Source organism: Onychostruthus taczanowskii, unplaced genomic scaffold (genome assembly GCF_017590055.1).
Source record: "Onychostruthus taczanowskii isolate IOZ18803 unplaced genomic scaffold, ASM1759005v1 scaffold29, whole genome shotgun sequence".
Classification (NCBI taxonomy): domain Eukaryota; kingdom Metazoa; phylum Chordata; class Aves; order Passeriformes; family Passeridae; genus Onychostruthus; species Onychostruthus taczanowskii.
The window spans coordinates 1,339,392-1,354,326 of NW_024500239.1; the positions used below are offsets into that span (position 1 = coordinate 1,339,392).

Consider the following 14,935-nt stretch of genomic DNA (forward strand, 5'->3'; position numbering starts at 1 on the left):
TTCTCACAGAAGTAGATGTGCTTTGGTTTGCCTGATTACAGATACATTTGGTTTGCTTCTAACTTAAAAGGAATTCTGAGAATCTTGGAGAATTTGCCTCAATTAAAAAGAAATAAAAAATTAAATCATAATTATGTTAGTAGTGTCAATTGTTAATCCCCCCTGCTGTAGATGCACTAAACAGGTTTGACCCCTTCAGAGAACTGAGGCACCAGCTAAAACTGACTGGCCTGTAGGCAATACTTCAAGGCAACTGCTCCCAGAAGAGCGAGAGGGATGGGAACTGGAACATCAGCCATATCTCATTTTAAAAGTTGAGCAGTCACGCAGGGAGGATCATGCAGGATTTTACAATGATCTAAAACTCCACTTAGGGACCAGACAACCATTTCCAGTTCAGAGAGCAGGCCATAATGGAAGTAATTTGAATTACCTAGAGGTGCCGAACGGGAGCTTTGGTAGGGTCTGGAAGTGTGGCTGTGGTTCCGCAGGCAGCGCAGCAAACTGCCAGGTGCCAGCTGAGCCATGGCTACCCTGGAGGCTGTGTCCTTCCCTCTCCCACAGAAAAATGTAAGGAAAAGTGAACTATGGCTTCTCTCAGTGACATCAGTTACACACAGGGACAGCAGATCCAGCTTTGCCTACCTGTTATTTCACCAGATTACCTGCTGCCTTTGTGGCTGATTCCAAAGAGCCCATCATTCAAATCAAACTCAACTCTCTTTATGTTAATGGCATTTTATTTCAAAATATATTAACCATTCTGTGCTTACAAAGGACTGCAGTGTGAATACAATATCAAGTTAAAAGCTTCTTAAACCTGCTACAAAACCCATTTTTATTAGGATGAGGACTGGTGCATACAATCAAAATTATTTAGTTTAAATACCTTTGCAGTCTACACAAGTAGTTCTCAACCTTAACTTACACATTTTATTGGGCCACAGATGGACATAAGGGTTATATTGTCAGTATTATACATGCAAAACCAGGTACTGTATCAAACCCAATTACTGATAACATCAGTTTTGAACACAGTGCCATTCTGAAGATGTATCACACATACAGACAAAATCTGTGTCAACAGACAATAGAAGTTATTGCTCCAAATCCCCTTGGGACCTGGTAGGAACACACACTTTAGAACAACCTGTGCTCTGTAATGCAAAACATCTGCTGTTAGGTTTGAGTAGGGTGTGGCCAGTCTTAGGATAGGATGTCAAAAGTTTCTTTGGATTTGGTTTGGTGACATTTCCCAAGGGGGAAAAAAACTCCAACCCTCCCACGTCTTTTGACCAAAACATCAAATGCTAGCTAGCATATATAAATATACATATATATAGGTAAGAACTTAACTACTGATACAAAAAGTTGGTTTCCAACCATCCAACCATTACTGAAGCACAGAAAATCTGTTTTTAAAGGCAACAATCTGAACAAATTGAATGCTTGCCGAATATAATCATGATGACAAATGACAAGCTGAAAACACTGATCTACACAGACAATAGGTCATGAACAACACAAAAGTAGTTTTTATCAATACTTGAGAAAGATTCTGGTTTAGGCTGAGACTGGCAGGAAGAGCAGTAAATACTGGGATTTTGTTTTTCCAACCATATGGCCTAGATGCCAGTTCTTTAGCCTAAGGAACTACTGTAGCATAGCTACTTTTTGGCTTTGTGATGTCTCTTACATTTAATCTACATGAATACCACAAAACATTTATTTGACTTTAGGTCCTCATTGGATCCCTGTCTATGACACTTTAGTGGGTAAAAAGTGAGGCTAGGAGAAGAAATCAACTTTTTGCTTTAAAAACATCACTCTAAAAATTCTTCATATATATATACATATACAGATGCTAGAGCACTCACTCTGCTTTATTAGCTTGCAGATTCACCCTGCTGCAAACAAATCTGCCTTGCATCTAACTCAAACCTGGCTTTGGTGCCACCAAATAGTATTTATATTAAACAATTAACCTTCAATTCAATGCAACATGAATTATATTTGTCCAAGTCCATCCATATGCAGAGCAGATCAAGCATGCATTTATTTCCAATTAGCACTTCCTTCCTGAATTGGACGTATTATTTCAGTATGGACACTGAAAGTATGCCTTCAGGTCCTGGAATCAATTCCCAAAAGAGGATGGAAGCAATATTCTCATGTACTAAACCATATTCCAAACAAGATACCAGAGGAGGTGTGGATGAGTTTAACAGTCTGGGGAACTGAAGATGCATTTAATTACCTAATTGTTTTAGTTTTTTAGAGGATGTGCGCAAATCAGGAACAGCAATCTCCCAGCAATGCATTACTAGCATCTTTTCCCTACTTTATATGAAGTGCAATAAAACAGTGGTAATCACACTACCAGGACTTGCTTGGCTCTTCCTCAACCTGTATCAAGTAAACATGAATTGTAGAAAATGTTGCTTGTTTTCAATATATACAGGCACTATTTTGTTCTCAGGTATCTTAGAAAAAATTGGACAAAATTTCAGTCAAAGTCTGAATAGGACAGAGACTCCCAATATTTATATAACACTGCATATCAATATATACATTTGCAAACCCAGTGCAGAATTCCTGAATATGTTTATGACTTTTGGCACTGTTTCTTTCAAAACACCAAATTAATTTTCCATTTTTTTTCTTATTTCAAATTTTATAACTTAAAAGCAATTTTGGAAAATTTTACCATATAGCACTAAGGTACCTTAGTAAAACTGACAGATAGTACCAGGTCAGAGATCAAGTCTCCCTAATGTTTGTTAAGAGTTTTAAGAGATTCTAGTTTTGTACAAATGGGAATAATAAGGAAATTGTTGAAGTTAGGTTCAGCAAGAAGTGTAGGAAATAAGTGTAAGAACTAAGAAGAAACCCTTTGAAATACAAGTCAATAAAGAGTTTATAAAGATGATGCATCCATGGATTTAAGAGATGTCAGCTGACACTCAATAAAGATTATCTGGCAAATCAATTTTCTCTTGTAAAATTGCAAACTTCAAGGTAAGCAACTGCATCTCTAGAAGAATGCTACCTCTGCTATTAAATCTAATGAATGCTACCTCCAACCCCAACACCCTTCAGTACCTTCAAAGGAAATCATAGCCATTTCCAGAGGCAGCATCCATTAAGGTGGCACTATTTACAGTGACAAATTAAAGTCAATATTAAATAAGCACAATGTTTGAATAAAGGCAGCTGTGGAAACACTCACTACCAAAAATGAAAAGCTATGGAATCTCAGTAGAATAATGATATTTTTCCATCCTCAGTGTATCAGGTCCCTAGGAAAGGCTACACTGCAGTATTCCTAGTACTAGGGATCAGCAGCATAGCAATCTACCTGCTGCTTTTACTGAAGAACAATTTCATCCAGTTTTGTTTTTTCAGGCTTTCTGAAAAACAGTGTTGAACATTGCAGCCATACACCTATTTCAAAAGTTATGCTTATACCCACAATGGATAATGCTGGAGACAGCATCCAATTTTCCCTGAACAATGCTTTTTTCTTATTTTAATTAAATAGATTATGGATTTCCTATTTCAATAATCTCTGACAAAATACACATCCAGTATATCCTCCTCCCCTGTATCTTTAAGAGAAGCCCCACAGAGCTTGAAATCAGACAAGCCTAAGTGTACCTGCACACACACACAGCACTGTGCACAGAAAGATCATGTGGGTATCAAGCTAATTTCTGAAAAATGTGCATGATATGTATTACTATAATGTTAAACTGGTTTTTTTTTAAACAGCCTTTCAAAATAAGTTATTTCTGCTCCCAACTGATCATGGTGCACCTGTGCTGAAAGCCACCATATTGTAGTAAGGCTGGCAAAATGAATGTGTGCCAGGTTCTTGCCCATTGCAGTTTGCTCCTTGATGGATCCAATTAAGCCAGCGTGGACAGTGACCTGAAGCTGACATGCTGGGCTGTGAACTGGCACACAGTCACCTCTGCCAGCTCCGCTACAGCAGTGCTCAGCCAAGGTACGGGAAGGAAAGGCTAACTCAGACTCGAGTGCCAGAAACAGCACCAGCCCTTTGGCACTACACTTGATCGCAATTCCCCAAGGAGAATGATAAAAACCAGCACAGCTGAATTTCACAATACCTTAAGACCACATTGCCTTGCATTACTACAAGCACTCCCTTCTGAACTCTAAATTATTGAACACTAAATGCACTAAATACACTTAGTAAGTACGTGCTCCTGGAATGACTTTTTACAGTAAAGCTAAAGACCATCAACTTCTTGCCTACAAGCATTATAGACAAGATGGTCTCTCCTAAGAAGACCACACTGCAGAGAGTGGTGGGGCTTTTTTTTTGGCTGGATGGTTGTTGTGGGATCTTACAGCAGGGAGTGGGCTGAGTTGGATTTTTGAAAGCTATTTGAAAGCTACAATCCATGTACTAAAAACTTACACCACCTAACTGCTGGTTGTTTTTGCAGATGAGGCAATATAACCATGAACTGGCACTTTTCAAAGATCACATGTCAAAATGACCAGTCTGATTATTTTCAAGACTGATATATACTAAACCATTCTTAGAAAGGCTGAGTCTGCTCAGAAAATAATATAGATTGCTAAATACCTAATGACAAGGTCTTCTATTTCTGCTGGTAATTAGACACTTGCTAAACAGGAAACCCAAATAATCAAAGTATGCTCTTTCATAAGGTGATATTTTGTGGTTTTGGGGTTTTTTGTAATTTTTTTACTAAACATGGTGACAATCAGTGAATATTTCCTAACAAGAAGGTGTTATTGCAAGTTTTGTTCCTTCTTTTTTTCTTTTTGACAGTGTATGTTACTGCACCGTTACCGAACCATGCAGTTGGTTCCTCAATCAGGTACAGCACACAGCATGAGCTCCTGAAGCTGTATTTACTGAGTAAGGATGTACTGTGGATGGCTCTTCATGGCAAGTCTGAGCTGAATTTGGAACAGAAAGCATCAAAATGAAGGCTCATTTCAAAGGAGGACAAACTAAACAACATTCCATCAGATGTGAATTCTCTATATAAAACGATTTCACAATGGAAAAGGAACATTTCAAAACAGCAATGTGTCTTCTCAGGTGATTTTCCTCATTTGCATTACTGAAGTTAACGGTGTAACAATCATGGTTTTAATCTTCACAGCAGAGACCCTTCTTTGATCTAAGGCAATCGGTTGAAGGGGAAGAAGAAAATTTAAAACCAAACAAAATAATGCATTTTAATGACTTTTTAAAATTACTAAGCTGAGTACCACAGGAGTATGAAAGATTGTCTCAGAAAATGGAACAGCAAATGTGGACAATAAACATGCCTTGACCAGTGAGCAAAGAGGTGCTTTAAATGCTGTCTATAAGAAACTACAACAAGAACACAACAATTCAGTGCAAAACTGTGAACTAAAAAAAGGTAATACAATAAAGAAGTTGCCTAAATAGCATGGTGGTCTCATTCCAGCTGGTTAGAAAGTTGCAGGAGTATTTTAGCAAAGCCTGAGTTTTCCCCATATCCTCGACCCTAGCCACCAACAATTATAAAAATGTGTTTCACTTAAGCTTTTTCATAAGCCACAAAACCGAGGAGATGAAACAGATACTTGATTCAAGCAACACACCCTTCTTATTCAGTTGATGATGTGTAGATCTTTCAGAATTTAAAATATTAAACAGTATGTTTCCATATTTTGATGAACCTGAGTCAATCTACTACATTAAGCCCAAGTCTGTTCCTCAAGCACATACCCTGCAAGTGAGCACAAACAGCATACCTAACCTCTCTCATTTAAAACATACAATTGTATCAGTAAAACTGCAGCAGCTTATTTTGAGAATCTGAGGAGCAGACTATTTGTGTCTTGTAAGGCAGCCTGTTTACTGAAAACCTATAGCAGGACTTTCTTCTTTACTCAGCATCAGAGTACTTTCCAATAACCTTCCATGGCAATGTATTTTTCAAAACAATGTGAAAATACATACAATATCATAGAAAGAACCTTTCAAATCTGTCAGCACTCCTAGAACTCAAGTAAAACAAACATCTGCAAGCTGTTTGTGAACAAATCTTAGATATCCTTATCCCTGGATAAGATCCCTTTGTTTCAAGCATTGAATTACTGTCAACAATAAATTCAAGGCATGCCTATATTTTGTACAACTCATTATCAATCGAATTCTGAAATCAATTCAAGTTACTGGAAACTGAATGGTGGTTCTTTGGTTAAGCAAACACATCTGCTACTTTGTACCTAGGGCGTCATTGGATTTGTGGAAAAGCAGTGCAAGTATGAAATATTTACCTAAAAACCCCACTTCATTTACAAAAGGATCCATTTATAAAGAGCCATTGTGTCAAAATGTTTTGACAATCAATACAAAAGGCCTTAAATGTCACCAAAGCTGCATTTTAAGCAAAACTACATATTCAGGATTTTTGTTTATTAATAAGATATACCTTAATGTATTAAGATATGGGATATATCTCAGTAAGATATGTGGCCGGATGCTTACAGGATTAGAAAGCCCCAAATAAACTAAACCAAAATCCATGCTCTCTCCCCTTTCTTTCTGGTAGTAAAATTTGTTTAAAAAGTGAATGGAACTCAGCCACAGCATTTGAAAACCAACATTACACAATCCCCATTAAACTTCTTCCAGTTACTGGAAGGAGATGTGACCATTCTACATTATTACTGTCTGAGAACACTTAAGGCCTTTGATGAAATTTAGTTGACAAGATGACTCCACTGGGAGGGTCGACAAACAGCAAAATATTATCAGATTTTGCTGAAAATGGGGGCAAGATTTAAACTATTTAAGCAAGTCTTCCTATGCCAGCAAGAGGAAAACTCACATTTAACAGTTTGCATTTCTATAAATATCAGGAAGATATTAGAAATACCAGTCTCCAACTATATTAAATTTCAGTGCATGTAAGTGAATAATATTTGTTATTATGAGTTACAGATGATGGTTGAAGCTTATGAAGAAATACCTTGAGGAGGAGCAAACTATTATATTATACTTTCATTTCACAATGAGTGGTTTGCCCTTCTTTTGCCACCAGATTGCCTAAAAATAAATATTTTGGCATTACAGCTTTCTTTAAAGCTACTACAGTTTAATAAGACAAATAGCCCAATAAATAAAAGCCGAGTTAGTAATTTCAGCAGATAAGATAACTCCAGTGGATGTACTTGTCCTCTTAACTATTCTTTCGATAAGACAGAAGGTCTTCAAAGTCTCCAGCAAGGCAGTTGACTGTGTGTTGGTATGCAAAGCCACGGGAAGTAGACATTCTCTCTCGAAGAGGCAAAGTGCACAATAATGTAAGGCCAGCAGATGTTCTGGTGCTTTCTCCTAAATCCCAATCTAAGCTTCCCTGTGAGCTGCCCCCAGGCACAGCTGGGAAGGGACAGAAGGCCATGGCTGTTGTGAACCCAAGACAGAAGACAGCGACTCCCTCGTGTTGTCGAGGTACAGCCCAGCACCTCTGTCACTCTGCAGACATTTTTATCTCCTCGGGACTCTCTCTAGGTGACCTGGGAGGTGGGGGGAGGAAAACAAAAGTGAAAAGTAAGACACAAATCTGCCCAGTGATTCCAAACAATTGTTTCTTATACGATAAAGGAGAACCACACACACAAGAAAATTATTTTTTTGTGTACTTGGAAGCTCTAGCTGTATCATACAGGGCAACTGGAATGTAACTTTTACAAGCCAGAGACTACAGACAGGTCCAATTAGCTGTTTTTCTCCTTAATTACCCAGATGAAAGGAGACAGTACTATTCATGTGAATAAGGCAAAGAATTATTTCTGACAAGCAGAGAATCCTCTTCAAGATATATGTATAATGAGCTAACCTACATAGTTTAACAAGACAGAAGAAACATTAAAATAGCTACTGTTGTTAATATTGTCACAATGTGATTTACAATTCTAAGTAGTTATTAAATTACGAGTTTATTCCTAACTGTATTATTATTATTATTATCCCATTCCTAACTGTACAGTTTAAAGATACATTTCTATATTCCATAATTTCATAACTTCAATAATGACCTTACTAAGGACCATACTTTTAATGGAAAAATGGCATACAATGATATCACATTTTTAAAAATCTAGGTATGTTTGTATTTTGCAGTATTGTACATTAGGACATAAAAATGAAGTATTTTGGGGCAGGCACCTTTTTAAAGGTGATGAACTCTTAGATCCATGAATGCATTAAAATGCAAAGAGCTTAAAAATGATGTTCAATCATCTCCTAGCACAACAGCAACATATAAATTATAGGACATAAAGGTATCATCAGCAAATTTTCTAAATGAGCTTTCTGTAAGGGACTAAGAGACATTAAACACTTCCTATACACACGTTCCAGTGAGTGCTTTACTTAGCCATACTTTTTATTTCTAGACTATGGGACAGCTGAATCCTCTTCAAATACTACAATACTCATGCAGATGTGAGTGCACACTACTATATAAAACCCAGGCACACACTCCCTACACCTGTGAACACATACACTGATGTGTGTGAAAACATAATTCATACAAGTAAGACATCTACAACTCACCGGCCAATCTGTAATGGCCATGCTGCTTGTGATGGAGTGGGCACAGAATTTGTTGGACTCACCAACATGGCACTATATATATTGGAAGCAACCACAAGTATACAAAGTAGAATTGGTCCTATGATGGCCCCTTCCAGTCCCAGGTAATATGCTCCACCAGCTACTGCAAGGCCTGTCAAGTAAGGGTGACCCCCTCTGCCACAAGAACAATAAAATTAAATTAAGAACAACAAACACAGCATTATCAATTAAGAAATGTGACTTAATACTGAAGTTTTATTAAGCTTAGGAAATGACCCAGCTAGCCATCGCTACCCATATTTACAGTACGAACTGCTGTCTGAATGAGTGCACAAAGGTTCCAAGCTGTATTCTGTGCTGTATTCACACCACAGATCAAACACTATTGTAGCCTGGAGCGCTGGTAAGATCCACGCTGGAGCAGTTAATTTACAGACATCTGCTGAACAATGTCTGCAGGACTTAATGGCAAACACACTTCCACTTTGAGAATGGAAAGATGGTTGGTTACACAGACTGTTCACGCCTTATGGTCAAGAACTCTTGAAGTTTAACACAATTAGCAACAGGTAATATGAGAACCCCTGAGCAAAGCCATTCAGTGAGCTGATGATAGCAACTTGCAGCGCATCTTTTAAAGAACAGTTAGCATACAGTCTTTAAAGAAATAGCCATGTCTACTCATTTTGTTATAAAAAAGCCTCTCAGACTGTGTGTTTGCTATCATTAGCTTTTAACATTTTCAGCTGAAAAACAAAACCGGATTTCAATGAAGATATTAATATTTACTGGAAAGTTGAGACCAGAAGAGCTTTTTGTTAAGAGCTCTTATGGCACCAAGCAAACCATGCCTTTTTTCATTTCCCATATTTCAGATTCACATTTTGCACTGTATTCAGCTGCAAAATGTGAATCCTTCCAACAGGATTTACACAAAACCTGCTCATCATTCTTCATTCTTTATACCATTCTTTATATCACTCTTATAAATAATGATGGCAATATGGAACTGCAGAAGAAAAACTACAGTTGAAATTTAGCATGCAATTCTCAGGAAGTTCCTCTAAATTCTGAGTGTAATACATAGAAAATACCAGCTAGTCAATTCAGAACTCCAGCAGTTCCTAAGGTTGCTACCATAGTCCTGATTTCTACTCAACTCCCAAATTTTAAGTTTTTACCTTCAACACAACTGTGCGCAAAATGAGGCAATGAAACATGACCTATTAAATCTGACACACCTCAATCACATCTCACCTAAATCAAACTTAACCTATTGGCAGGACCAGATTTCTTTCCTGAGGAGACAAATGTGGCCTGAAGTTTTATGTTTCTCCAACAACAGACATTATTAATTTCTAAACCTTTAAAAGCTTAATTTTTTCCCAGCATTTGCATCAGTTTAAACTTTCTTTTGCCTAGTTTTCTAAATTAAACAGATCACCTAATGAAATAGGACTACAGTACAAAGGTAATCCATTCAGAAAACCCTGCATAACCTAATTATAGCTATTTCAAATAGGTTTAATCTAATCCGCAAGACATCATGATGCTTACTGTTCAATTTACTGGGAAGAATACAATTTTCCTCCACTGTCAGAAAATCTATTACTCTCCCATGTATTTTCTAGACAGTAAACAGATTTTGCATCCTCTACAGTTCAAAGAAAATGTATTTTAGGAAGCAGAAGAATTATTGGCTATTTAAATAGCCACTAGCCTTAAATTTATCCATGATGTATTGGGAAAAAAATGCAACTTGATTATACTTCACCTGTTAGGTTTAATTAATGCAAAATAACTAGAAGTACAGTCTATGAAAATTAGTATTAATATTAGGCATATTACCATTAGGTACTCTCTGTTCAGTATAATTACTATATATATATATATATATTCAGTATAATTCTAACAACACAGAACTCAACCACTTTATATCCTTATTCTACATTAACTCTATTTTTTTTTTTTTTGGTCCCTAAATAGCTCATGGTTTTATCTGCTCTGCAGCATTATTATCTGGCATTAGGAGACAAAAAGAAAATGCTACACACCTTTACTCAATAATTAGATATACAGAAAACAAACTAATTCTAAAAACCCTGAAACAGCTCATTTTGCTGATGTTGAGTTCAAGACCTCTGAAGTGTCAAAGCTCACAGAAAAGTGGCCTGGGAAAATGAAGGCACTTAAGCCAGTAAAACTGCTTACCATGAGGTTATTCCTGAGCTTGAAGATACTGTTTTGCATGCTTCAGAAAAATGAGTTTAATTAAAGGCATCAGTGATTGTCAATCATTTTTACAAGGCTAATTTTAAAAAGCGTTCGATGTACTTACCCTGATATATCTGAATAAATTGCTGTATCTACAAAATAGGTTGGCAAGAGGTGAAAAACCAAGAGCAGAAGGGCTTTACATCCCCGTCCTTGCACAAGCCACAGATCTAGGACTGCAGGGACTGCTGCCCAGTATGTCCCCAGAAATGGCACTGCTCCAAGGATTGCTGCTAATGCTAGAGCACACAAAAGCAGAAGTGAAAAAAAGATCACAGAAACATATTTCACAAATATATTTACAGTTACATTCTGACACTTTTGCCACACCAGTAAGTCCCCCTTCCATCAACTGTTATAAATAAAGCATTGAAGAAGTGTCACATGAGGCTCTTGGTGTTTTATAGCTGTGGTTTAGGAACATTCCCCATATAGAAGAGCTTCAGCAACTGACAAGTCATAAGGAGTTAAGAGGCATCAGTTCAGAAAAACTTGAAGTTATACCAGTCATGTACATTTCTTACTGTGTAAAAAAGCAAATGAACCTAAGTCTCACTCCAACATACTGCATCTCCTGCAGTCACCCATAGTAGTGAGAAAGCAGGCAAACAGGAGATTTATGACTTATATATTTCTGTATGCAAACATGTGCACACAGCTGCACACCCTTCTGCTTATTACAAAGACCTGTTGTAATCCAAAGCAATACAGATCTGCTGCCACTATAATTTAATACACCTCCTGTATTAAAAACATAATACAAAGCACAATTAAGTGTTTTTTTAAAATTATTTTGGTCTCATTAACCAGAAGGTGAAAACTTTTTAAGATTTTGCATGTAGTTGAAAAAAATAAGACTGATTATTTTCTAAGTAAGTGTAGTGACAATCAATGCCTTTAAGACAGTTGCATTTTACAATACAGCCATTTCCCATTATATTGGGGTTTGTTGCTTCATAGCTTTCCCTTATGCTTCCTTGTACACAAACATTTTGCAATTACTATTATTATCATTCTTTTTAGAGAAAGAAGAGCAAAGAGGAACAAGAGAGAAGGTTTTTCTCTGAGAAACTGTCCGGCCATTTCCAAAACTAAGATTAAATAATAAAAGAAAACCAAAGGCTGGTAACACAGTCAGACAACGATACTGAGAATAAGAAGCATTCCTTTATCATGCATTTCCATGATATTCACATCTTCCTGCATTTAGGCATCTTGAAAAATCAGCACTTGTCAACTGTGAAAGAAACAGAAGCCAAGACATAGCTAGAATAAAGGTAAAACCTGAAAATACTTGGACTGAATACAAGGGAGAAGGAATTGGATCTAGCAAACAAAACAGAAAGAAGAGTTAAAATAGCTGGCAGGGAATGTGTTGAGAAAACAGAAAAAGGCAAGGCTCAGGATAAGACAGCAATCAGGGCCTCCTCTCTTCGCACAGCCAAATTCTCCAAGATCAGACCAAAGGTTGTCAGCAACACTTAATATTTCTGATTTTGTACAATAAATAATTACATAATGTTATTTATAAATATAATTGCTCAAATTCTTACCAGATGGTATGAAGACTATGTTAATCCCAAATATAGTGTGAGTCAGCCAAGTGTAGAGTCCATAGAACCCAGCCATTTTGAGGGAAGCATCAAACACACCTCTAAAACGATCAAAGAAACCCTGTTAATTTTTATTAGCAAGAGGATTCCAAGAACTACAAAGATACACACACAGGTTGCTTTGAATAGCTGCAAAGCCATCAGTGCCACAAATAACACATCTCAAAATGCAACACTTAAGCCTTTATATGTCTGTTCCCTCTGAGAAGAATAAATATTCACCACACAGGTAATTAGAAGCATTTAGACACAAAAAACAATGGGTTCCAGGGATAAATTCCTTGAAAGAAACTGCTCAAGTATCAGACCACATTCTCTATCAAAAACAACCTATTTTCTACAAGAAGCAGTACCATTCTACGTACAAAGTACTTGTGCTTTCCTCTTTTCCACGTCTAGGTATTAATTCATTTTCTTTATCTGCTTACATGTCTATACCTGCCCTTTTTTACTGGATCCCCTCAGCTTTTAGGTTGCTTACTAGGCTACATTACGAAAAACCAAATGGCAAATAAAAAATTCCCAAATGGGAACCTAATTCAATCCTGCTGAAACAGGACTGAATCCAAAGTTCTCCTCTCTTAAGAGTGACCATGGCTTCATGAGATAGCAACAGACGCTAAGTGCTGTGACATTTTTACAGCACCAGGGCAGGTACATATGTGGAATATCCCATAACTGAACTGGAAACCCATGCCTTAGATCCACAGTCACAAAAACCATAATTTCAAACTGCTAAATCTCATAATTGTATTATGTTAGTTTTCACCAAGTAACCAAGTCCCACAACTCAGAACAGTTCTAACAGTTCCATCATTGCACAAGTGGTGGCACATGCACCCTCTTAGCAAAGATAAACGTGAAGTTTCCTGATGTTAATTTCCCATTCATAACTCACAGTGATTGTGTCTTGGCAGTTCTGGGAACTCTGGCAGCAGGGCAAAGAGGACAGAAAGCCATACAACAGCAATCTTTGAAGGGCATAGAAAAACTGCCCTTTCTGGATCTGAAGTCTCTAACAGCACAGCTTCCTTCCTCCACTGAGTCCATAAAGCCTTGTAGCAAAGAAACCTGTGATTCTGTGATATTAAATTACAGGTAGAATCTTTTCTCAGCTACCAATAAGTCCAAGACTCCCAGTTTTTGCTTCTTTGACTACTATCGTCATTATTTCTGTAGGCAGTGTGCATATTTTTGCCATTGTTTCCTACCTAAGGGCTCACTTTTAGATTTCTACATGACTTTAGAATCAAAATTATCTTATTTAAAATTCATTCACTGGAAGCTATGAGTGCATAATAAATCTCACACATCAACACTACTGCTCAAAATGTGAGATTCTCGTAACAGACTAACCAGAAACAACTGCTGTCCCCCCTCCAAAAGAGGGAAAGGGAAAATAAACAAAAAAGCAAGACTTAAAAGAACGACCTGAAATAACAAGTCTCTTATTTGACAGGCAAGAATTACATGGTGCAAAAAGAAAGGCAGAGAACATTTACAGATATGTGGTAGACTCAGTAAAAAAAAGCCTAAATACTTCTCCGTTTAGATGAACTTTTATTACATTAAAACAGAAAGTCAAAGCAAAATATATAAAATCTAAAAAATTTTGAAGAGTGACATACTCACTTGTATTTGAGTTAAAAGAAAAGAAGTTTAAGACATAAAAAAAATAAAAATTAGCCAGGAGGTAAGAAAATCTCAAGACTCAAGGCCACAGTAACAATGTTAAATGTGAGTTTGCATTAAAAATTCAAGATACTTTCATACTTTAGCTACTCAAAAATCTTAATTTTCTGCATTTTTGTGACATTTAACTCATGTCTACTCTTCCTGAGGATATCACAGGAGCATAATATCTAAGAAGAACCTGTGCAGTAATCTTCAAGCAAATCTTTTTATTATCCAACAGGAACCGTGGCACAAACACATCACAGTTGTCAAAAATATTTTATAACTTGAGTATCTCCTTATTTTTTCCAAAACGATATTTTCTGTACTGTAGTAAAATTAACAAGGTCTTAACAATTTCTATATATATGCACCAAAACTACATTTCAGTGTACAAGAGATGAGACGGGCCTCTCGCTTGAGAAAAGTATGTGAAGTATTAACTTCAGCTGAAATGAAAATAACCACCTACAAGTAGTCATTTTAGATTTTCCCAGAGAGACTACAGAAGAAGGGAAGACAGTGTTATTATGGTAACCAAAAGAGAGACAGCAACCCAGGAGGAAAAAATGTTGAAGGTGTCTAGAAAATGAGTTGCTTTCTTAGCCTCAGCTCAAGGACTTGGCAGTCAGATGCACTGGTAGAACAACAGAAAAACTAGTCCAGGACTAACAGGTAGTCCTGGTCTGATGTCATTCTGCAAGCTGACACACAATACGTTTCAAAGGCCAAACAGTGCATACCTCTGACAGAC

At 37.0% G+C, this 14,935-nt stretch overlaps 1 protein-coding gene across 3 annotated transcripts in view; it reads right to left on the bottom strand.

The window, feature by feature from the left end:
• Window positions 1-718: 718 nt before the first annotated feature.
• Window positions 719-14,935, bottom strand: part of TMEM245 (transmembrane protein 245) — a 77,225-nt gene continuing 63,008 nt past the window's right edge. For all 3 annotated transcript variants that reach the window (XM_041408052.1, XM_041408051.1, XM_041408050.1), the window contains 4 exons: window positions 12,448-12,548; window positions 10,959-11,133; window positions 8,600-8,794; window positions 719-7,557 (listed from right to left, as the gene is read on the bottom strand). In XM_041408052.1, coding sequence (XP_041263986.1) covers window positions 7,512-7,557; window positions 8,600-8,794; window positions 10,959-11,133; window positions 12,448-12,548 — 517 coding nt within the window. In that variant the 3' untranslated portion in view covers window positions 719-7,511. The remainder of the gene's footprint in view (window positions 7,558-8,599; window positions 8,795-10,958; window positions 11,134-12,447; window positions 12,549-14,935) is intronic.